General features: G+C 36.4%; 5 protein-coding genes across 6 annotated transcripts; all 5 read right to left on the bottom strand.

The window, feature by feature from the left end:
- Positions 1 to 157: 157 nt before the first annotated feature.
- Positions 158 to 1839, bottom strand: LOC119980677 (F-box/FBD/LRR-repeat protein At1g13570-like). Its single transcript, XM_038823476.1, has 3 exons — positions 961 to 1839; positions 718 to 876; positions 158 to 460 (listed from the first exon to the last, which is right to left on the bottom strand). Exons 1-3 carry the CDS (start codon positions 1837 to 1839, stop codon positions 158 to 160), a joined length of 1341 nt encoding a protein of 446 aa, XP_038679404.1.
- A 2256-nt stretch (positions 1840 to 4095) lies between these two features.
- Positions 4096 to 5604, bottom strand: LOC119980676. The gene is made up of 2 exons (XM_038823475.1): positions 4800 to 5604; positions 4096 to 4226 (listed from the first exon to the last, which is right to left on the bottom strand). The coding sequence occupies exons 1-2, from the start codon at positions 5602 to 5604 to the stop codon at positions 4096 to 4098; spliced, it is 936 nt and encodes a 311-aa protein (XP_038679403.1).
- Positions 5605 to 10469: 4865 nt separating this feature from the next.
- Positions 10470 to 12739, bottom strand: LOC119980675 (probable ADP-ribosylation factor GTPase-activating protein AGD15). Its single transcript, XM_038823474.1, has 7 exons — positions 12689 to 12739; positions 12505 to 12563; positions 11892 to 11982; positions 11724 to 11778; positions 11314 to 11404; positions 11068 to 11200; positions 10470 to 10727 (listed from the first exon to the last, which is right to left on the bottom strand). The coding sequence occupies exons 1-7, from the start codon at positions 12737 to 12739 to the stop codon at positions 10470 to 10472; spliced, it is 738 nt and encodes a 245-aa protein (XP_038679402.1).
- A 3070-nt stretch (positions 12740 to 15809) lies between these two features.
- On the bottom strand, positions 15810 to 17678 carry LOC119981224 (60S ribosomal protein L36-2-like). 2 transcript variants are annotated; one of them, XM_038824280.1, is made up of 4 exons: positions 17556 to 17678; positions 16872 to 16976; positions 16125 to 16324; positions 15810 to 16037 (listed from the first exon to the last, which is right to left on the bottom strand). In XM_038824280.1, exons 2-4 carry the CDS (start codon positions 16971 to 16973, stop codon positions 16007 to 16009), a joined length of 333 nt encoding a protein of 110 aa, XP_038680208.1. In that variant the 5' UTR covers positions 16974 to 16976; positions 17556 to 17678; the 3' UTR covers positions 15810 to 16006. The 2 variants fall into 2 exon arrangements, with proteins under 2 accessions (XP_038680208.1, XP_038680209.1); XM_038824281.1 differs by having other exon boundaries at positions 16872 to 16973; positions 17554 to 17609.
- Positions 17679 to 18512: 834 nt separating this feature from the next.
- On the bottom strand, positions 18513 to 24276 carry LOC119980984 (dolichyl-diphosphooligosaccharide--protein glycosyltransferase subunit STT3B). Its single transcript, XM_038823906.1, has 6 exons — positions 23051 to 24276; positions 22232 to 22768; positions 20580 to 21034; positions 20202 to 20324; positions 19663 to 19722; positions 18513 to 19005 (listed from the first exon to the last, which is right to left on the bottom strand). The coding sequence occupies exons 1-6, from the start codon at positions 23975 to 23977 to the stop codon at positions 18876 to 18878; spliced, it is 2232 nt and encodes a 743-aa protein (XP_038679834.1). The 5' UTR covers positions 23978 to 24276; the 3' UTR covers positions 18513 to 18875.
- Positions 24277 to 24866: the final 590 nt, after the last annotated feature.

Raw genomic sequence — 24866 nt, 5'->3', positions numbered from 1 at the left:
TTTTTTTAAATATCGCAGAGAAATACGTTTGCAATTGGAATCGAAATCGGAATCGGAATCGGAATCGGACTTGGACTTTGAGCACACATATGACTAACTCGGCCGACCGAAGAAGTGGTCATACATTAATTAACAAGACAAAGAAGGCTATATTAATTCATTCAGATTCAGAGTCCAAGAACATGATTTCTGCCTTTGGTGAAGCCCGCCGAAATCGAATAAGCTCTCTTAGGATTTTATACTCAGTCTCAATGCTCTTTTCTTCACGGGGCAGGATTTCCAGTTTCTCAAGACTTGATGAAGCAGCCAGCAAAATCTTCATGAGCTCCAGTTCTGCAGGAACACCAGAGACCTCCAGGATCTTCACTACTTGAAGTCTGTCCAATGAACAATCTGAAAACTCCTGCACTTTCAAGTATTCCGCGACAGTTTGCACCGTAGGATTAGCGCCGGTTGATGCCTGCAAAAACAAGCAACAAAACCTGCGGGGATCAACTTTTCTCTTCTCAAGTTGTTATTTTTGTGAGGATATATATAGTCCCGAGCTAAGGTACTACGTAAGTTGGATACTCACTCTCCCACGTTCGAGAGGTTTTGGGTTCGAGTGGGGAGGGCAGGCATTGTCATGAAATAAATACGTGCCCACCCAAAGCGCACAATACCTTTGCCCGGTACTATGTCCTCACACTTTTCATTATGAAGGGTAGTCAACCTCACCTTGATAGTCAGTTTCTGCAAATTTGGAGAGCTACTGATCAGGCAAAGAGTGCAAGAGACTTCCTGGAACTTGTCGAAATGGACATTCGACAGATTAAGAATCTTCAGATGATCTAAAGTCATTGGAAGCCTCTTGTTGATGCCACCAATGGCCAAAAACTGGAAGCAAAAGAGAAAATGGATATATGAAAACATGATTCACCAAAGTAAACCAGTGCACAAAGGATTGATGTTCATTAATACCTTAACAAAGTCGAGTTCCGCGGAAAGGGTTTCAATAGAATGCAGACCAGAAACAGTCTCAATCAGATTTGAGGACTTGCCATCCTTAAAATATTTTGCAATCTCTGTCATTCCATTCAAAGCAATTGAAACAGTTGCAAGAAGTGGGGTATTTTTCAGACTGATGGTGCTGAAAGTACCGTAAAACGATAGCTGTTTCAGACAAGGAGCATTGATCCTGAGGCAATAAAAATGAGGACAATCTACCAACTTCAATATCTCAAGCACAGGACAGTTTGAGACAAAAATCCCAAATCTTTCTGCTGCAAAGATCACGTTCCGAAACTCGAGACTAACAAGCCTATCAAACCCTTTGAGTTTTGATGGAGGCTTGAACACACAGTTGTGTATATTCAAATGCTTCAAGTGAGCAAAAGAGTAGAAATGGTCAGGTAATTTATAAGGCTCTCCAGTCCAAATCCTGAGAGTGAAATCCTGAACGTCGCGATTGGACAGGAACTGTAACCAGTGATTGATATCAGGACAGTTTCCGAGGTCAGGAACCGAGAGACTGAACTTCACCAGCGGTCCTTGATGATTCAGTAAAGCCTGATAAACTGCAATAACCAGTTTAGTTTTTGCAAATGAGTCCAACTGCTGGTGAGGCTGGTAGTCAAATAATAGTTGTGAGAGTGTGAGCCATCTATATCTCCATCTCTTGGACAAAATGCTTGTTCTCACTGCATCCTGAAGAGGCAAGCGACGCAGGATGTTGTCGACGATGTTTCCTGGCAATTCAGTGATCAAATCCAATGGAGAAAGTGAACTGGTTCTAGTACTAATTGTCACTGAAGCACTTCCACTTCTTGTTCTTGAACTGCTACTTCCACTGCTTGACATTTTCTCAGGACAGATTGCCTTTTTGTTTGCTTTCCAGGAAAAATACTAAGCTGAAGAGTCTATTGGTTCAAAGAATCAAAACAAAGGGATAAAGGGATTTGGATTTTTCAGAAACCGAACAAGAAAACTCAACCATAATGAAGCTAACAAGTTGTTTTTAAAATGATAGCAAACAAGTTTCCCATTGGACATCGGATATGGGTCTAAACTCGGGTCGACAAACCCTCGCGTACATAAGTTTCTCACCTTACGCCAAGGTAAATTATGCCAAACCCCAACACGTGGAAAATTATGTCAAACCCCAACACGTGGACACAAAGATATTGCTCTCACTAAGAATCAAAATTAAGACCTTACGAGTCCATAAGAATTATGGTCATACATACAAGCTTTACATACACTATGAAAAATGATCTTGAAAATGAAGGAACAATTCTAACAAAAGCAAGAGAAGACAAGTTCACATTACCTTAACAGTGAGGGAAGATGGAATTATCAGTCTCTTGAACAAATGGCTGAATAATGTTAAGAATACTTCAATGGTATGGCAGAGTGGGTTGGTGGAATAAGATGGTATAGGATTTAAAGAGGAAATTGTACGGATGGGGATAAGTCTTGCATGCATTACACAAAGCATAAAATATGTAAATATAAGGAAATGTAGTAATTAATTTGGATCCTAGAGGATTTAAACATGCCATTCTTAGACATATCTGAAAATTTTCATTTGACTGAGAAATTGGTAGTGATATTATGGCACACTAAACCCCCATTAATTAGTTATTTCAAATATTGATAAATATTCCAGATCTATCAAATTTATTCAACTTTTGAAGATATTGTGATTTAATGGCTTGATCCTATAAAAGAAATTTTTATTTGTCCTTTTTCATATAATATTGTGATTCTTCCATGAATGTATATGTGAACTTTAAAGTTTACGGGCTTTCTAATCCAACGGGCTGAGATTAGAGTTGATAAAAAACAATAAATAAATAAAAATTGGTGGAATTATCGATGGATTTTCAAGCGAGTACCCATATGAGTTTAAATAGCTCACAATCGAGTCTGCGATTTCCGGAGATTGTTTGGACTTGAGAAATGGTAGATTTAGAAGCCCTCTAGGCAGCCGACCTAAAATTGATGTTGGTTGTTGGGGACGATGGCTCAATCGACCGGATTTAGGTGATTTACGTTCTTGTAGTTTGCGACTTCGAAACAATTTTTAGGCTAAACCAGTGGTCGTTGGTGTTCTAGAATGGTCGGATTTTACTTGAGGAGGTTGGTGGAAGTTTTTTGGGCGGTCAGCTGCATGAAATGGTGTTCGGACGACGATTTTTGGTGATGGTCATCATTGGTTACGACGATCAATTTTTCATTTTTTATCAACTTTAATCTCAAAAAGCAGTCCACATTATTAGGTCCTTACTTTAAGTCGGCATAGGAGAATTTCTATATATATAAACACACCGTAAGAAACTAATCACCTAATCAATTTTCAATGTTGAATAATCAAAGAAGTAAAGTGGATGACTTTCTAAGCTCAAGTCATTCATGTAATTCGCTCCATCAATTAGATAAGATATTTATGTGTTTGGTGTCCTAATTTTGTTGCTTTGTCCTATTTTCCTGTTTGGATGCCAAAAAACTATACGCTATCATTTGCCCAATTATGTTTACTTTCCATACCAAAAAAAAATCACATGTCAAGTCAAAGACTCTCCTTCAAAAGTTCAATAAAAAAATTGAGAATACGCTGGTTTTAAAATAGTGTTTCAAATGTTAACTGTGGGGAATAGTTCAAGATGGACATGTGACACAAGTTTATTGGGCACGTTATCATAATTAGAGTGTGTTTAGATTGAGGGATTTGGAGGGAAGGGAAAGAGAGTTTCCTTCCAATTCTTTTGTTCCAATTCTCTTGTTTGGATAGTTTATAAAAAATTGAGAGGGGGGATTTGAGGGGATTTGGGAGGAAGATTTTTTTAAATTTTTGTCAAAATTCTTTCCTCCCAAAATGGAGTCATGTGGAGGGAAAATATTACTAATTAAGTTACTTAGAAGTTTAAAACCTATTTTACCCTTGAACATAACACTTAAACATAAAAAATAAGGATAAACTAGTAAATTAAACTATTTTTCTTTCCTTTCTTTTTTTTATCTATCCAAACATGAGAGAGGAAAATGTATTTTCCCTTCCATTCTCTTCCCTTCTCTTCCATCCCTTTCCCTTCTCTTCCCTTCCCCCCAAATCCCTCAATCCAAACACACTCTTAATGTCCCCAAAATTTCCCTCCATGAGTGATGAGAGGCCACCAAATCAGATATTTGATTTGGTAATTTCAACAAACCCGTCAAACTGGGCAGGCGAACGCTCAAGTCATCCACTATATAGAGAAAAGGGAGGGACACTCAAGATAAAGTTTAAGATCTATTTTGCGATTATTTAACTGGAGATAATCTCGAAGATTTATTTGAGCATTGGAGTGTCTACGACTGTTGGGTGTACTGATCGTCTTTGTTTTTAGGGTTAGGACAGTCGAATCACAAAGGAGTTTTAGGCTAACTTGACCATTATCGCCTAAAAGGGAGTTCGGCTAGGTTAGTGTGCATTTTTTGTTCACTCCAGTCATATATGATGTTTCAAATACTGTGAGTGTTGGTTTAACTTTTTACCGATAACATATATGTTCTGTTCAAAATGTTCTGGCAAATTAGACAATGATCCACACTAAAAACTTTTAACATTGAAGTCTAACCATACTTGTCCACATTTTTCTAATCCATAATTGCCTCCATAATAGCATCTTTTGTACATAAAATTAAGGGAATTCATTAATAGGGAATCTCCCCAATTTCTTTTTTCTTTTGCCGCTCCTCTCCCTATCCCCGCTTTTTAATTAATGTGTTTAGTTCAAAGTTGTAGTAATAATAATAATAATCATAATTAAACTAAACACCTCTGCTAATGATCTCCCTGAAAAGCTGTTCAGATTCCTGCCTCTGCAACCTCATATCCTTGTTGAAGTTGTTAATGAAGGCTTCAACTCGCTGGGTCAACTCGTCATGATTCATGGACTTCTGAACAATTTCTCTCTTTATCAATGTTACCCTGTCATTGAAAGTGTCCGACTTCCGCATCTCCCGCCGAGCCCAAGCCACCGGATCATTACCATCGTCACCATCGACATCGTCCTCCTCATCCTTCGAGACCATCACCCTCGGCGGCGTGTCCCATGTGCCACTCTTCTTAAGCTCTGGTTTCGCTGTCTTTCCTTTCCCCTCCATGATCAGCCTCCAAGTGTCCTCAAGCGTGTCCGGTGTCTCCTCCACCTCTTCCTCTGCTTCTCCGGTGATATTTTCCGGCTTGTTTTGGCTTGAATCGTACGTTTCCTTCAATGGGTTGTCGGTGGATTTTTCATCCATGGAGAAATTGGGATTCAATTCTTGTTCTTGCTGATATTCTTGGATGTCCTGCCATGAGGGATTGGTAGTGTCGTTGTTCTTGAAATTATCGAGGGAATTAGATTTGGATTGTGTGGAAGAAACTGCAATGACGATGATGATGAAGTTGAGGATTATATAGATGTAAAGAGGAGAAAGCCAAGAGCGTAGAGAGATCCAGAGAGGAGGCAGAGTGGAGAGTAGAAGGTTGAATGTGTAAGGAAATAATGCCACTTTGAAGAAAATAAGAATGGTGACAAACCCTACACAAACCAGAACCAGCTTTGCTACCCATATTGATTTCTGGAACAGATCAGCCATGGATGAATCTACTTTCCCTTGATCTAAAAATGAGAAAGAAAACCCAATTCAGCACACCCAGAAAAAACCCAACTGAGATTCTTCTTCTTTGGTCCTTTTGTTTGGATAATGCAATCAGTAGGTGAAATTGAGGCTTCAAGGTTTCAAAAATAACCCAAGCCAGAGTCCGGAATATGATAAAGATCTTACTGGATGAAGAAGAAAACTAGCCCCAGAAGAGACAATATGAGAAGCTCCAAAAGAAAAACAGAGTAGATTTCAACTGGAAATCAATGGAGAAAAAAAGACCATTGATTCAGGGATTTGGAAAGAAAGAAAGCGAGAACCAAGAATCGCTTACAAAAAAGAAACAGGAAAGATGAAATTCTTATGTAGAGAGGAGGGAGTTTATGGATCTCCAATTAAACGGGAGCATTGATGATCAGTGAAGCAAAGATTGACGGAGAACAGGGCAAGTCCTCAAAGGGTCTTAAATAATGTTGTAAAGCAAGAGAGAGGGGAGCAGTTTCCACCCCTAGCATGAATCTACGCCGTACGATGCATCCAGTACTGTTCGATAGATAACAATTACTTTTATTTCTCCTTTTTTTTAATAGCTGGAAAAAAGTATTATTTGATTAATCATATAAAATAATAAACTAATTGAACAATCTTATCCAATCTCTATCAACGCCGCTCCAGTCTGCGGCAGTTTTACTGAGGAAAATAATTGAATTTAATCCAATTCTCTCTATCATGGCCGCTGCATTCTGCGGCACTTTTGCTAAAGAAAAGGGGATTAATATGATTTTTGGTATCTAAAATATTGACACGTTTCAACTCGATCATTCAATATTCAACCATTTCAATTCGAGCAGATTTCTCAACTAAAATATTGAGAAATTTATCAGAGTTATTGGATTTGAACAAATTCGAAATTCGGTTATTAAGTTAAAATTTTGAACATTTAATGATCGAGTTGGGACATGTCAACTATTTTGATAACCAGAAATTATATTAATCCCAAGGAAAAGCATCATTTTTGTGGTAAGGCCGCGTTTGATTTGCCAGCAAACATTGGCATGATTAATTGGCCCATAATTGTTTTATTTTCTTCTTTTTTTTTGAAAGAAAAGTTATAAAGCCCATGACGTACAAATTATGAAAACAAGAAAGAAAAGAAGAATGTCTTTTTAAATATTAATACCTATGTGGGTGGTGCACAGTAGAAGAGATAGGTAGGGTTCATTTCATAATTGGAGTTTGGAGATACACTTTGTGATGGGGTATGGTTTGTCTCAACCTTGTAACACAACCACTATATTTGCATCCCACATCGGCCTAGCATAATCGAACCGAGTAGTTATAGAAATACTCCACTCCCTTTCATGTAATCAATGTCTTTTTTGGGTTTAAATATCATAGACGATGACCCATTAAAGAAAGTCGTGTAGACTCAAGCTCAAAACGGATAATATTGATTTGTAATGTTTGTGATGTATTTTCTAAAAATGGATATTTAATTTGGTCACATCAACATGTATCTCTCGTAGGCCTCTAGCATTTCCACGCCATGTCTCCAACAATCTAGTATTAATGAATCACAAGAAATAAATGTTATTTTTGATTATTGACAGATAATTCATGTTACAATTCAAGCACTTACGATTCAAACGTTGCAAATTGGTCATTGACCTTAGTACCTTACTCAGTCATTCCTAGGTCGGATTTTGTTGTTTCGGTCAGTCAATGTGTTGATCTGGCATCAAATTTTTTTTAAAAAAAAAACATTTTTTCACGAGACTACTTCCTCCCACAACACTTTTTGTCAATTTATGGTGTGATGAAAATTAAGAGAACGTACCAATATATATATATATATATATATAGTTTTTGATCATATAGTCTAACTCTATAGAGAATAGACAATGATATTTTCTTAGAGTAGCTAGGGTGGCATATACTAATAGGACTGGATTGTTCCCCTTTAAAAACGTGCCTGAGTGACAACAGTCCAGGGGCGATGAAGTGAAGTGGTGGCTAGTGATGGTGGGGCCTCCACTCTCCACCATGCCGGCCCCTGATTTGCTGGGTGGCCACACACTTTTCCTAACTAGCACTTTTTATCAATATTTCTATATATACTCCTATCATCCTCTCCTTTTTTACAAATATGTTCTTTCAACATATGATATAAGTATAAACTTAAGACGTTAGACCTATATGTATAATAATTTCTCATCTAATAATAAGTTAAATTGGATTAAAACTCAACGGGTAACCACAAAGACATTATTATTACGAGTGGAAATTGAATTCAAAATTTTCCGAATTCACCATTCAACTAAGCACACCACTCAATTCCTAAGAAATACTTTACATAATTAATTTAATTATGCATTATTAATTTATTTATACAAGTAACACCAGATTGTATACAGATCGTATATAAGAGTTGCACGGACAACAATCTAGATGGTTCAATTATTGAATCCGTAGTACCGTAGGGAGAACCTTCCCTCTTTTCTTTTTGAAGAAACGATAGAATAGAATAGAACAGAAAGAAATATAATTAATCCATGTTTTTGTTTATATAATTAATTAATTAATTAAAGATGCCAATACTAATGGATTTTGGACTTTTCCACACATGGTGTGCCTCATCAGTAGGGCTAAATTAATGCATGATTATGATTCATAATTTCATTTATATATAATATACGTTTTACAAATAACAATTTCTTTATATATATATATAGACACACACACCATATATACCTAATCCTTCAAAGCTAATTAAATTACTTTTCCTCCAAAAATATATATAAAAAAATACCCCTGCATGATTGAGGAGAAGATGTTGGCAAAGTTCGAAAGTTATATCTCCACTCCTTTAAACTACAGATAAACTAGTTTATCTGTGATTAGGTTGATATTTAGTCAAAGATAAAAACAAATAAATTATTTATATTTCTACCTGTTTATTTAATGTATGAGCCAAAGTGTGTATGTGTCCCATCTCCGTAGAACACGGGTGTTGCTGTAGTCTTTCTATAACAAACCCCGTTGTAACCTCTTTTGGGGTGCAAAATTTTTAATTTTTTAAATAATAAATATGTAGCATTCGGTTTAACGAATCCAACGATATATTTTTTTATTAGAAAAAAACAAATTCATCATGATCGAAATATTGAATGTTTTGATGGTCTAGAATTATTATGCCGATTTCATGTTGAATTTAATTTTTATTTCAAACAAAAAAAACATTATTGGATTGGTTAGATTGAATAACAGAAGTTGTGGTAAATTAGACCAAAACCCTGCGTATGATCACAAATATGTATATTGCTCTCACTGAGAATATAACTCAAAAATCTTTCAAGTTCACACAATTTGACCCCAGAGAGATTTACCGTTATCATTCAAGTGGTTGCTTGTAGGGGTGGCAAAAGGTCGATTCCAAGTCAAACAACATCACGTGTTTACGAAATATTTACATGTCTAGACCCTAACCCGAATTGGATTTCGGACGTACTTAATTGACCAAATCAAGACAAGTAAACCGAATGATAAACTAATCCAGGTTAGGGTCTGGACAATTAAACCAATGTGTTTGGAGTTTGGACCCAGACCCAATTTTAAACCAAAAATTTTTTTTTGTTTACACCCAGATTTCGAACATATAACTTATGTCCAAACTTAATTTAATCTAGATCTAACAAATTCGATCATCTGGACAGGAGAGAGTTTTGTCATCCGTAGTTGCTTATAGAACACTCAAGTACATTAAGTGGGCGTCTCACACATTAAAAAAAGAGTACATTAAGTTGGGTTGATGACAGGACCCTATAGCTACTTAGCTAGTTTGAATAATGTTACAAATAAAAGAATTGATATCCTCCATATTCCATAAATCATAATCATCCTCCTAGAATTGTTTTTTGAAGAAAGAAAAAAATAGAACAGATTCTTTGAACATGCAATTATATGGTGACCCATACCACAAAGCAGGTTGGAGAACAGTTGAGATGTCATCTCAATTCTCATTAATATTATTCTAATCATAATCACCTACAATAATTATTATTATTTTCTTTCTAATTTATTGAATTAAATATTCAACTTTTTCCTGAATTTAAATTCTGAGAGAGAGGGACACCAATATTCCATAACTTCAAATACAACTTTAATTAATGTTAATTAATTAATTAATTATTGTGCATTGAAACAATAGATGTGCTTGTATCCAAGTAGATTTAATTAATTTCCCAACTACATAAGATCTGATTTTCTTCTAAATTCTCCCTAATTATTCTTCTTAAATATTTATTATATATATATATATATATATATATTGTATGTTTCAATTATTGGTGCAATTATGTATAAATACTTGAGGAAAAAATTGTTGAATATAGACAACTAGATATTATTGCAGGGGCTCTACGAAGTACGAAGTGCTGAAATGTCATAGTTAGAATTATGGGACTATGTCTCCCTAATCACAGACAAATGGGTCTAACAATCCCATCTTAATTTAGTTAATTTCATTTTGTTAATAATTGTAATAATATATTATGCACAAAGTAAAACTATGTGATTTTTTAAATTTTTTAAAAAATAGTAAAAGCAGGGAGTGGAGACTGGATACTGAAAGGGCAACTAGCGGAAAAATAGTGTATATATAAATTAATCATTTCGGTGATAGGTTAGTATTGAATCTCTTTAGATCTAAACTTCATAGAGTTAAAAGGTTCTGAGTTCGATTTTTATTGTAAACAATATTTTTATAATTATGCATTGAGTTTTGACCCAATTTAACAATTGAAAACGACAGTTGGGATACATATATATATATTTGAAGTCATATATATATATAATATACATTAATCGAATGTAGCCCAAGAGGAGGGAGGAACATTAACAAAACTGTCTTCCTCCTTCTCCTGGTTGGAGTCATGGACATTAATATTATTACAAGTGGGAGGCAAGCTGAAGAGATCTATGTTAATGTCAATGTTGTCATTCATCATCTTCTTCTCCTTCTTTGTGGCCGTCGATGTATCAATTAATTGTGTCCCATTCGCATTCGCATTCGCATTTGGTGGTGCCAATGAGAACTTGTTCGACATATCTAATGAACCCTGCACATATATATATAAGAATATATATACTTCGATAATTTATATGAATTCTCTTATGCGGACATAAAGTAAAAACCTAAAATGCATATCACTTTTTGAAGGTGTAAATAAGTGAAATAACATGTGGGGTTCAGTGCATTAGGTCCACATTTTAGGTCCTTATTTTTTAAGCCCGCGTGAGAGAATAATACCATATAAGCTTGTCCTTTGGATATCCAATATATATGGACATAAACTAGGACTGTCAAACCGACGCGCATAGAAATTTCCGATCCCCCAGAGAGATTTATCATATATTTACTACTGTAATATATATATATATATAGACATGTATACGTACCCGACGAGTTCTTGTTTGGTGAGGAACAAGTAGTTGTTGGGTGTGTGTGGTGAGAAGCTCTTCCTCCAGAGAATGTCTTCTTGCTGCTGCAGGTCTTGCACCTCTTCTTGAAGCCCATCTTTTCTCCTTGTACCTTCATGGACCAATTAAAATAATTTAAGTCTCAAAATTGTCCTTAATTACATGCAAATTCATATTATATGTCTACTAATTAATTTTAGCTTAATTAATTAATTAATTAATTACTTGGCATGGATAAAACTTTCGATTCCATTTCTGTCTAAATCTGCAGGCAGTTCTGCTTCCCAATAGTTGTTGGATTTTCCATTGCCCACGGCTGTACATGTGGAACAAATACATTATTAATTACATAATTAGCATTATAATTAAGAATGGTTATAACTAGATACATGCATGCATGATGATGTTAGGAACCTATACCACACCGGATTGATGTAACCTAACCGAATGACATATATATATAACCAAAGGTCCAATCCCTCTAACATAACCAACACGTTTTCTGGACCTAAGAACCAATGACAACAATCCGAAAAAATAAAATAAAGTCGTGCGAGCCTTTGCTCAAAACCGACAATATCAAATTTGTAGTGTTTGAGGTGAATTGTATAACAGATCAACATACAACTACTTACATTGCATAAAAGCAACCTGGTCCGGTAGCCATGTGTCCAAAGTTGTAGACCTTACCTAAACATTTTCACCAAAAAAATAAAATAAATAATCAATTATTAAAGACCAAAGTAATTAGATGATATCATTAATGAAATCAAAATATTAATTAATTGTTTGGGTTTTTCAACCTGAGAAATATGCACTCCAAGACTCCTATGGATTCCTGAACATTGCATGCAAATAAATATTCCAAGGTTCACACTTGCCCATCTTGGTGCCCTGAAGAAAGAAATCAATAAATATACATATATTAATTATTTTTTTTAAAAAAAAGATATATATAATATTGTAAGAAAATAAATATTCAATGCTCCTGATATATCATGACATATGCATATACTGATCTGTTATATTAGGACCAATAAGATCATGACAATTCATGAGATATGAGGTCAAATCATGAGAGGTTGGAATAAAAATAGTTAATTTATAATTCAAAATTGAAATTATTCTCAACCACTCATGAATTGATACCAACAAATTTTTTTCTTTTGAAATGGGGGAGGGGAGATTTGAACCCGGGCCACTGGGGATACAAACAATATTTACCACTTCAACTAATGACTCGGGTATATATCAACACCAGCAACCTATTACAGCTATTGATTATGATACATCACATCGGCGTGTGATATGACATTCCAGGACCACTGAATATTTTTATTCGATATTATAGTGAGTACAAATAAGAAGACCAATTAATATGAAGGAATTTAAATGCGGTTAGAAGAAAATCAGTACTTGCTCCTACAATCTGCACATTCTCTGTTCTCTGGAAGCCTAAGCAGACCCTCTAAAATCTGCAAAAATTAATTTCAGTTAAATTAGGAAAAATGAGGGAGAAATTAAAATAAAAATGCAGAAAAGAAAATAGAATTATAGATAAAGAATAAAAAAGATTATATATATGGAGGGAGGAAGGAACCTTGGTGTGCTTGGCATTGAGTTCTTTGGATATGGAGGCCTTACTGTTCATGTTTGCTTCTTTTCTTTTTGTATGTGTACATACATATATATGTATGTATATATATGCGTGTGTGTGTGTGTATGCTAATACACAATTTGATTGATCGATTAATTCAAATAATCAAGCCACACACACATCATACAGAAGAAAACGCAAAGATAAGACAAAGGAAAGAAGAAAGAAAGAAAAGGAGAGAACCAGTGTGTCTCTGTTTGTTTGGTTGTTTAGGGTGTTGGATTGGAGGGAGAGAAAGAGTGTGACTGTGTGGCTCCACAGATTCGCAGGAGAAACTGTTGGAATACCTTTTAAAAAACAAGGCCCTCTTCTTGGCTAATTTTCTCTTTACCTTAATAAAAAAAAATAAAGATATAAATCTAAACTAGAACCGTCAGATCAAGACTGTGCACACAAAGTTTCCCATGAAAGAGTTCACAATATGATCAATGGGAGTGTGGGGTGTTAACCCGAAGAGGAGGACAACTAAGAATGTCCATTTAAAGGAGCGGACCAATGGGTCGTTTTTCAAGTACGAATAGAACAATCTAAGGGGGTGTGTTGAACGGAAATCACATTGCATGTAAAGGATAGGTCATGGGTTCGAACCTTACCCCTCCCAAAACCCCTGTTTCAAAAAAAAAAAGAAAAAAGGGGGGTGTGCATGACGACAAGGATATTTAATTGCTGCATTATGTATATTATTATATCGAAATTGAAGAATTTAAATGTTTATACGAATAATTGAATTTGTTCGACTCGAATGAAACCAAATTTAGACATAAGTTATATGTTCAAACTCCGAGACTAAACATAAAATTTTTGTTCGCTTTAAAATCGGATCAAGGTCCAAACATATAAATCTTGTATAGTTTAGTTGTCCAAACCCTAACCCGGATTAACTTATTGTTCGATTTACTTGTCTGAATTTAAACCAATCCAGGTGTGGTCAATTAAATACGTCCGAAATCCAATCAAGGTTAGGATCCAAACATGTAAATATTTTGTAAACACGTAATGTTATCCGACTCATAACCAATTTTTTGCCACCCCTAATTAGTATCAGTATTATTATTACTATATAGGGTTCCTCGCTAGTAATAGTATTTGGAATTGGTTCCAAACAAGTCGGGAGTGAACATGGTGATATGAGATATCATCATCCATTCTCCTAAGGAGTGGACCATATCATTACGTAAAGAAACTATTTGTCATTGACCAGTCCCAAACAAAAAGACAGATTCCATTTCTTTTCAAGTTCAAAAAATTAAAGGTGGGGATGGCAGGATCAGTGTATTTCAGGTTCTGCAATTCCAGAGTCTGAAATTCGCAACTAATGGTGCATGAATAATTTGACAGAGTGTTGCGGTGTAGTAAAAATTTAACAGAGTGATGTGACTCATCTCCCGAGCCGCTGGATGTGAATTCCAGACTCTAGTTACTCCGTAAGAAGGGGAAAAGCAAAATGAATTACTAACACATGGAAAAACAATTTCTCTATCACAAACAGTTAAAACCCAAACTCACCAGTCATCCATGAACTCCAACTCCAACCCCATTGAATTGGGATGGATGATATTACAAAATACAAGGTTACAATGCTTTCCAATATTGATAGACCTGACTTTTGCTATAACAGTGAAAAACCCATCTCACCATGGTGTTTCCTTGCACACACTAGCTGCTGCACCAAATAAATTCAAATAACCAGCTAGGTTAGCAGCCTTCCTCCCAACTTCTGCCCAACCAAACCTAGCGCTCGACTACATCGCTACATCTTATCACTAATGGTGCGTTTGGTATGAGGGTAAGAATTTAGGGGTATAATTTGTTACCCATGTAAATGTTACAAGGGTAATAACAATTATGGAGAATAAGTGTTACCCTTGTTTGGTAAAGAAGGGTAAAATTTACCTAAGTATTCATTACTCTTGTTTGTTACGACTATATATTACTGGTGTAATACCATTACCTTTGTTTGTTATTATTGTAATGAACCAAACTAGAAAAAAGTGAGATTATGTTTTTTATTGTTACGACTATCATGTACCAAAATTTTAAAAATATAGATACATATGCATATATATACACACACAGCCAGACATATATATATATATATATATATATATATATATATATATAACAACAATTGTTAACAATTTCAACAAAATAATCTGATAACATTCAAATCCATGACAAAGACGTAACACAAGAGTAAGGGTCCCCATTTGGCCCGCGGGCCTAGGTCCGAGCTCGGCCCTACCCGACCCCTTGAGCGGGCACGGACTCCATTTTTTGGGTCAGCCCGACCCGAAGCCCGACACCTCGGGCCAATTTTGGCCATGCCCGAGCCCGACCCATGCCCGACATTATTTATTTATATATATATATATATATATAATACACACACATACACAGACAATGCATGCACTATCTGTGTATATGTATATATGTATACTATATATATATATATAATATTTATATATATATATATATATATATGCAGACAGTGCATGCACTGTCTGCATATGTATATATATATACATATACACAGACAGTGTGTGTATATATATATATATATATATAATACACATACATATATATATATGTATATATATACACAGACAGTGCATATGTGTGTGTGTATATATATATATGTGTATATGTATATGTATATATATATATATGTATGTACAACCAAAAAATGGGCCGGGCCTTAACTTATGGACTCACCTTGACTAAGAAAATATGTTATCCAATTGTTGATAGATTTGAAATAACTTGATCCCACTTAATTTAGGAGAATAAGCGAATTACCGACAGGAGGTGACTCGGTTAACAATCAATTGAGTTAGACCATATATATGTCTAAAACTCGATTTCAATAAAAAGCATATTGAAGCATATTTTTCAAAGGTATTTCAAAAGAAAAATTGTTGATTGATGCAAATGTGTAATTTTTTTTAATTTCCTTTAGATTTTTCAACATAAACAGGAAGAAAGTGTGAGAAAGTGATCTAACGATCAAATTGATATTTTACTAACATAAATGTTGTAAAGAGAAGAATTACCTGAGAATACATGCTAAGTATAAGAAAATGGTTCAATTGATTAAGCAATTGTCATCCATAATTCAATAAATTACACCATTCTGAAAGTAGATCCAGTCTCAAACAAACAAACAAAAACAGAGTAAAGCAAAATAAGCACCACTAATTACTCATCTTCTAACTGCAAGATTCAGTATCTAGCTCCAAGAACTCAAGTGCCTTGCAATATGCTTTACTTCTTCTTCTCACCTCCTCCAGCAGCTCTGCAAGGCAAAATCAAGACAATGATTAAATACAACCTTGGATTTTGGATTTGAGATGGAAGAAATATTCAGTCTCCAAGAAATTACCTCATCTTGCGGAGAACATTGGACATCTCTTCTCTCTTCTTTTTTGCCCTCTTGTGTGTGCCCAGCTTTCTTTTGGCTACCTTCAAGGCACGCTTGTCCTTGCCAACCTTCAAGAGTTCAGTTATTCTCTTCTCATATGGTGCAAAACCAGCAACTTCACGGATTAAGCTTCTCACAAAGTGGACCCTCTTGCTGGTTTTCTGCAGACAGATAAAATACAGAGCATTGGCTTAGCAAAATCTTCAAGCTAAAACATTTTATCAAGGACTAATTACCAAGGCAATCAAAATCACTGTTTAAATCTTACGATTTTACGATGTGACTGTGAGTAAAAATATGAAATCTTTCTGCAATTGTAAGCAGGCAGAAATTGTGCTAGCCAGGTAGTAAAATCGTGCAAAAGTATTAAATCTACGATTTTGCACGAATTTGGAATATGGGCAATTGAAGCCAAATATTCAAATTGAAAAGAGTTACGTAGAACACTTCTCTTCTCTACAACTATAGATGCAGGGCTAAATGACAGTTAAAGCACCACCATTAATCTAAACTGCACTTCATGATAGCAAATCATACATATTTTGAAAAAAGGTTCAACATAAATGCCATTTGTCTTCAACATATACCATACTTGCAATATCTCAAGTCAATAATGCTATTGTTTTGAGCACTAGGCAATAAAACAAAAAAAATAGATAAAGCAAATGAAGTATGCTGTAAGAAATGCTTGCCAAAGAATAGACTTACTCCTTTGCGATCTGAAGGAAGTGGAGCCAATTCTTTCTTTGTCACAACATGGCCTTTGTTCAACCCAACAAAGAGACCAGTATTAGGCTGTTTTGGAGCCATCACCTAAATAATGAATACCAAAACAAGTAAGTAAATCTCAGTTCACATAAGCTGCCTGAATCAATCAAATACATACACAGATCCAAATGCTATAAACACATTGTTCTAGTTTTAACAGTTGCTTCCGTCCAAGTGAAAATCAACATAACCATTTAGAAGTTCGAAGGAGCAAATACAGAACACAAATAAAGAGAAGTTTTTTCATCAATAAACATATGCCAAATGGTTGATTGATAGCTTCTCCATAATCGGCTTCAAAACTGGCGTCAGTGGATTCCCGTAAAACATTAATCAAAGAAACAGCATAAACATCACTGTTTACAAATATTTGATCTCAATCATACAACAATCCCCAAAATAACCGTCATAACCATGTACAGACCAGAGCTGCAAAACAATGGATTGCTAACGGACCTAATAGGTTTGATAGCCAACCTAATCATGTCGCAGAAACTGAGGCTTCTGCATTAGAAATACGAAGGGCACCTAAACACTATATCCGATCATGGAGACCATATTTCTACGAAGCACACAGATTCCGGAATAACCTATAAAGCAGAGAAAACAAGATATCGGCGGTACCTCAAGCGAGCGCGAGCAGCAGGCACCGGAGGCTGGTCAGGTAGATTGACTGAAGTCGAAATTAGGGTTTTGTGCTATATATACAACCTACGATGGAAAAAAGAACAAACGAACGAGGGTAAATATGTCAAGTCAAACAAAATAATTAAAACAGAAAAAAATACATTTTATGTGGATATCAAATAAATAAAACAAAATTATATATAAAATATAAATTTTCTTAATCAAGTTCAAGTAGCATAAAAAATAAAAATATGAAACCCCTCCGCGGCCTTGCAAAAAAAAAAAACCCTAAAAACTAAATCCAAATTAATAGATGGCATTCGGCGATTAGCCTGATATGAAAGTATATGATAATCAAATTCTCCCATGGGATTCAATTCTCTCTAGAGGCACGAGCTCACATATGGATTTCCTATGACTTGTGTGGCATACGTTAGTTTTTACGAGATAATAGACAGACCTGATAGGAGTGATTATAGTTACTTCGCATTGTGTTGCATTTGGAAGTAAGTCTGCAACAGGAACGCTGGTTTTAGTTAGTATCAAATTTGATAATTCAATGAAGCGTTGCCATGATGTGATCTAATTGTAATCATACAACACAAAACCCTTCCAAGCTAGAAAGGTTTAGATAAGAAACCCTGCGACTTTCAACTCTCTATACAAAGTTTCCTCTTTCCTCCTCCCTTGAGAAAAGGAAATCGAACGCAAATGCGGTAACTCACACATCCAACAGTTTTGACATTAATTTCCACACAGGTTCTAACACGATATTTCTTGTCATCAGCGTGAACAAACTGAATTGTTCGGTAGGCATGTTGGACTGAGAAATTCTCCATTTATATATATATATATATGGAGCTATTAAACTTGTCCGGCAGAGACCAGACCAAGTTTATTGATCAAATTTGGTGAAAATCCTTTTCTGTAGTTCATCAAAAAGTAGGCCATCGCTTGTCATCACTGTATTGATCTAGTATTACCTGTTGAATCCCCTGTTTTACAGCATACAACACTTCCCTTGTACAAACATGGTTCCACACCCATTAGAGTATATATTTGCACCAGGCCAGTAAGTTAAAAAGAGTAAAGCTTCACCGGGGGTAATAGTTCAAACCGATGATGTTGGAGGCATATTTGAAAATCCAAAAAGGGGGTTTACATAAATATCTTCTATTGATACAAACTCAATCTCTACGCCCAAAAAAGTCTCTTCTATCGCTTACTAACTATGTTCCGAGACTCGAGCTTTCAAAAGTTCAACTACCATGTCTAGCTTTATGTCCTCAAGAGGGGGATATGAGGGAAGAGAGAAACTCACCACCTATTATTGGGTGGTTTGACCTTATAAATACGAACGATCCAGTTACTTGTCGTAAATGCCTCTTCCAAGTACTCGAGTTTCACATCCTTATTTCCAATTTCAACTCCCCTTGCACGATCATACCTGCAACCCCAACAAGCAATCACAAGACATTAGGAATGGCCATTGGCAATAATTGAAAAGCACAATAAATCCACTAAATGCAAGAGTCTGGGAGTGTACCAATAATACAAACAATAGAAAGGCATACAGGAAGTACAAAACACCGCACTGCAAATGCCTTTTTAGTCAAAGGACAAACCCGGGTAATACTCGTACAACCTTTTAGTAAACCATTGACTTGATGATCCAATCTCTAAGGCTAAGCACCTCAAGAGGTGCAGTAACATACTTTGAGTGAAAAAGGTGCTGTACCATATTAAATCTCAAGGAGGGCAACCAAGGCCACGAGCTATACAGGCTTATAGCAGATACACCAAGATCAGAGTTGGGGTACGCAAAAAGAATCCATACGAGAAATTAATTTGGTGTGCTTTGCATTTCAATTTCAATTAGTTGTTACATGCATGGACCACAATGTAATCTTCATGGCCAAAAATAACAATATTTGGAACATTTCTTGATCAATATTCATGAAGCATAAATGCATGCCGGCTGCCCTGGTACGGAAATATTTGTCTTTTTTAAAAATGATAAAACAAAATATCAATCCACATTCATGCATCAAACCCCCTTCCCAACAAAAAAAGTTGACTGAAAGGATGAGAATTGAGAAATTACCCAGGGGGTTTGCCATACTCTGTCATCAGCTCTCCAAATCGATAGTAAGACAGCTTATACCTGGCCATAAAATTTATTAAATTAGACAGACTTCACTACACCAGAAAGTTGCCAAGCAAAACAAGAATTTTTTGAATAAGAAAATTGTGAAGCAGCTTTTGTCCACATATGTAGCAACTGCAGGTGTCAATCAGCACATCACATAGCTCCACACTGGGTTTTATAATGATGAAAGCAGTTAACTTCTCTACGAGACAAGTCCACTGCTCCCCTACATCAAGATTTAGTTGTTCAAAAAAAAGCATTCCAGAGAAACGCCTCATGTGAGTAATTATTGCAGCTATCCATCAAATGACAAAATAACTTTTCTGTTTTTTTTTTTTTTCTAGAAGGAGAAATTAGTCATTTTCTTCAAAACAATCTTCTTGCTGGTTATGGTGAATATTAAGCTACCTAAGAGGTGGTGAACAATAACAATTATGAATCAACATTCATTAGAATAATTCACCAAATCGAGAGAAGTGTTACTTGAAACTTACATGAGACAATTCAACATCTTGGGAGCAGCACCCTTGTCAACACGATACTCGCCATTAACAAGGTAATCAGGTTCCTTAATCACCGGAAACACACCACCTCCAATTCTCACCATCCACAAGAATCTTGCATAAAATGAATTGTGTTAGTAAATAACCGAGAAATTCAGAAACATCAAAGCTGAAAGATATTGCAAAGGTAACTATCAAATAATTAAATGCACGAAAGCTAATGATATGCATACCATTTTATTTAAATGTAATGTTCAATGCTTAAATAAACAACTCAACAACAAATGAAAATAAGAAGCTATTTCAAGGAATCCTATGAATGAACGAATGGTGTACAAAAGCAATTTGGAATATTGATTTGAGCCTTACTTGTTTATGTCATCAGAGGAATACCCTGTAACACCACCAAAGACAACCAGAACATAATCCACATCAAGTCCTCTCATTATCTCATATGCCTCGTCTTCATAAGACGACATGGCACGCCCAACAGTTGCAATGTGTGTATTGTTCCAGGTGTTATTGTCAACGATAACAGTCCTGTTTCCCATGGCGGTGATCTGGTACCCATAATCCCACCATGACATCACCTTGGCATCTTGGGGAGTGTTTTGCCGAAGCCAAAAGTATGCCTCACGATAATCATCAAAGATCACTCTGTTGCCATGGGCACCCCTTGCAGCCAAGACAATTGAAGGAGATGAATATGCCTCTGATGTGACCCAGGTGCAGTGAGTAGCATACTTGCTGAGCAAGTAAAAAGCACCAAGCAGCAATGCTATTGCACCATTTCTCTGGAAAGGCTGAGATTGATCAAGTGAGGCCTACAAACAAAAATGAGCAAAATTAATTTCAGATATATATGCTAACTACTTAACCAAAAATAAACCATTAATTTATGAGGGAGGGAAAGACAGTTCTACTCAGCAATGTAGTTTAGAAACACAAACAGTTGGTCTTAGTCTACAAACACCTAATACAGCCCAAAGATTAGACCACATGGAAGGTGTTGATAGCGACAAAGTTACTTTACAGCTGTAAATAAAAAGTTTTAAACTGAAATAAATGGACATACTAGAGCAATGTATAAAACCAAGCACAAACTACAAAGCGGAGTTCTGGGAAGATAGGTCATCAGACGAGAAACAACGATCAACAGCACATAACAGTATATACTATATATAGTGTTTCGCTTCACGAATGATTTAATTTGTATATACTGTGAGCGTTGGGCTTCACCATTTCGCATGATTTCCTTGTATATATGTGCGAAAACTAACAGAAGACTTAACGAAAGTAATTGTGGTATGCATTACAGAAATGACGTGAAATTAAAAAGTTCTTTTAACTCATAAAAGAAAACATTAATGCTAAGTTAGTCCTTCGTGAAATAAAGAAAATACATTTCAAATGGTTGAAGAAGAGAATACGTGATAAGTAATTAGTAATTTTTGAAAAGTAGAGCTTTACGGAGTCATTTACAAATATTAATCACCAGCATTGGGTTCTTCAATTTTCAGGCAGATGATCATGCACAAATTTGTGAACTTGTATTGAGATCATATTGGGTTCAAGAAATGGATTGAGTGCTTAATTTAGACTATTAAAACTTACTCAACGCATTAAATGAAACATCACAGAAGCTGCATTCATTGAATTAGCACATAAGGACAAGGGGTCGATGTGTCCAAGTGTCAGGTTTATCTATTTTACCAGATTCTCGAATAATTGGAAGTATTTGATACCATACCCAGGTATTAGAGCACATTGATTGGTGTTTTTCTTTTACGAAGTGTAACCTCTCCAATATATGGTGACATTGGACCCACCACAGCAGATCTAAGTAACTTGTAAATGAGCTACCATGTTAATTTTCCAAGCACATTGAGGTGGTGCAATAAATGCAATAATCATTTCCCTATGGAGGAGGGATACGTATCAACAAAAATAAAAACTAGTAGATTCCATAAAGAATTATGTAAATAACAACCAAAATGAGTGGTTGGGTGGAATCAAGTTACCTTAGAAGAAGCTTTTGCACCACCAGCTCCCTTGGCAGAACCAGTTGGGGAAACTTTGCCTTTTGTCCTTAGCAATTGAGTTAAATTCTTTATGGTAGCAGAAACTGCAATAGCACTAATAAGGCATACTGCAGGTGTTGCAACAAGTATTAACCGAACCATGACACCAGCAAAATACATGCTCGTAAGACCGTACATAACTATAAATATTGTGGCATCTGATAACCGCTTGAAACAGAAATATAGACCAGCTGGGAATAGGAATAGCAGGATATGAAAATCAAACATAAAAGAGGACCAAGCTGTCGGCTGATGTTCGGAGACAGATGCAATAATGGGAATGTGATCTTTAGCATACGTTGGATCCAGAAGAGAATAGAATCGACCAGCCCAAGGAGAGATATACCCAGACGCTGTGCCGACTCCCAGAGCAATAGTGCCCAGACCGACTGCACTGGTCACAGTGACCCTCAAAAATGCTTGAAACAATTTTGGGTCATTCAGCAGGTACTTCACCCAATCTACAAAGTAAAACACCTGCATCACACATACATAATTAATTGGTAATTAGACAGAACATAGATTAATTATAATGTTCTGAAAGACCACTTCAGCCTAGATGGTGTGGTAGAATACAGAAATTACATCACATGGCTGCACATAGACATTTATCAAACCTGTATGATAAAAGAGAACGCGGAAGTTTCCTGAACTCGTGCATAAATGAAGCACAGAAATAAAATAAAACACCAATTGTCAAATAAGCATCTCTAAGCAATAAATTCAATCTAGCAAGAGCTGAGTAATAAGATTTGGAACCTGCATCAAGAAGAACACTCCCATGGCGGCCATGTGCTCTCCTGACTGCACATGCTGAAACCCAACAAAACGAATCTGCATTGCCAGCAACATCCCCAATATATACATACAATTATAGGCAACATAGAGCCTCATAGAATACCTCCCGGTGATCAGAAGCACTAGCACATAAAGCGGAATCAAATTAATTATGAACACATATCCTCCCCAGGCAGACACCATATAGAAGTAAGCAAAAGCCGAGGCAAGCGCCCAAGCTAGCGAGCCAGTGTTCACTGCCTTCACGAACAAGTAAAACGTCAACAACAATGCGAAAATGGCCACACCCTCGTTATCATAAGACCCAGCCACAGACCTCGAAATGTAGCCGGGGCAAATGGCAATCAATGCAGCGGCCACTAGCCCAGCACCTGAATCCCAAATCTCTTTACCGAAGAAGTAAGCAACAACGGTAGTGTTTGATGCGAAAAATGGAGCAGTCAACACACAGACCTCACGAATGTGAACTGCGAATCGGAGGAATCGCAGAGTCCAGTAGATTAAAGCAGCCGTGACCATAAGACCAGGGTACAGAGTACCGCCGATGATCCGTCCGAGAGGGTACCAGCTCTCGGAGTCGAACCAGTTCCAGAATTCATAGAATCCTTTCTGAGTGAGGAAGAGAGTGGTCCGGTAATTGAAGTATGGATCAAATTCGTGGATCATGGACTCATATCGCAGGACACTGAAGAGGCGAGTGATGAAAGCTAGGACATAGACGAGGCAGAGGATGGAGACCCGGATCAAGAGCTCCTGTTGCTTGGTCTTGAGCTTAAAGGACTTAAGAGAGAAGGTAGACGTCAGTAGATCTGACTTCAGTGTAGTGGACTGGTTGGATCCGGATTTGGCCTGTGCAGTGCCGTTGATCGGCTCCGACTTGGCGACCATTGTGTAGCAAACGACAAAATTGAAAAATATGGAACCTTTGAGAATGATTATTATGATTTTCCGATCGCGTTTGTCAATTCCGTTGGTTATGGTTTTCCATGGAAAGTTTTCGTTCTTGCTTGGGATAGTAGGGGAAGAAGACAATGAAGAGCAGAAATGAACGGGTTTATCAGGGAGCACAGAGTAATTTAAAACCCTAGAAATGGCGAAATTTTGTCGAAGGCTTGAAGCTATACCTACCAATACAGTACAAAGAGCCCCACACGCACAGGGAGGGCTGGACGAGGTTGGATTGTGTATGTGATCCAAAACTGGAAGTTAAATTAGGGGTAGCTTTAATTATATTCCGATTTTTTTTAAATATATCCCGTCAATTGATTTTTATAAGGAATTGTTAATTTAAATTTGGGGTGTCTTTAGAAAAAATCGAGATGTGATTAAAGTTACCTTAAATTAAGAGGTCAATGTCTCTCCCTTCGGATGGAAAAGAGCCGGGCTGAGTCAGAATTTGACAGATCCTAAGCTCGGCCCTTTCTTTTGTGAGGAGGCCCAAATTTGATAGGGCCTCAAAAACCCAAGTCCGGACTCGGCTCGTTTAAAAATGAGAGGCCTATTGAGCCCAGCCCTAGGCTTGATCATTTCGTCGCGACTCGCAATCACATAAGAGAATGAAATCGCAAGGGGCTTACTCCGTTTCTCGTTTATCACACTTTCACAAGCTCGCAAGGGCAGAAGTAGAATCAAACCCTAAGCTATCGACATGGGCGCACGACAACTCAAGAGACAAGGAAGTTTAGGGATTAGGGTTAACTCTCTCGGGAAACTTGAAAGAGGCAAAGAACTTGGGCTTTGATATTTGGACTCCTTAATTTTCTTAAGCGGGTGGCAT

Source organism: Tripterygium wilfordii, chromosome 16 (assembly GCF_013401445.1).
Source record: "Tripterygium wilfordii isolate XIE 37 chromosome 16, ASM1340144v1, whole genome shotgun sequence".
Lineage (NCBI taxonomy): Eukaryota > Viridiplantae > Streptophyta > Magnoliopsida > Celastrales > Celastraceae > Tripterygium > Tripterygium wilfordii.
The sequence above is the reverse complement of the archived record's forward strand: the minus strand, read 5'-3'. Positions and strand labels throughout refer to the sequence as shown.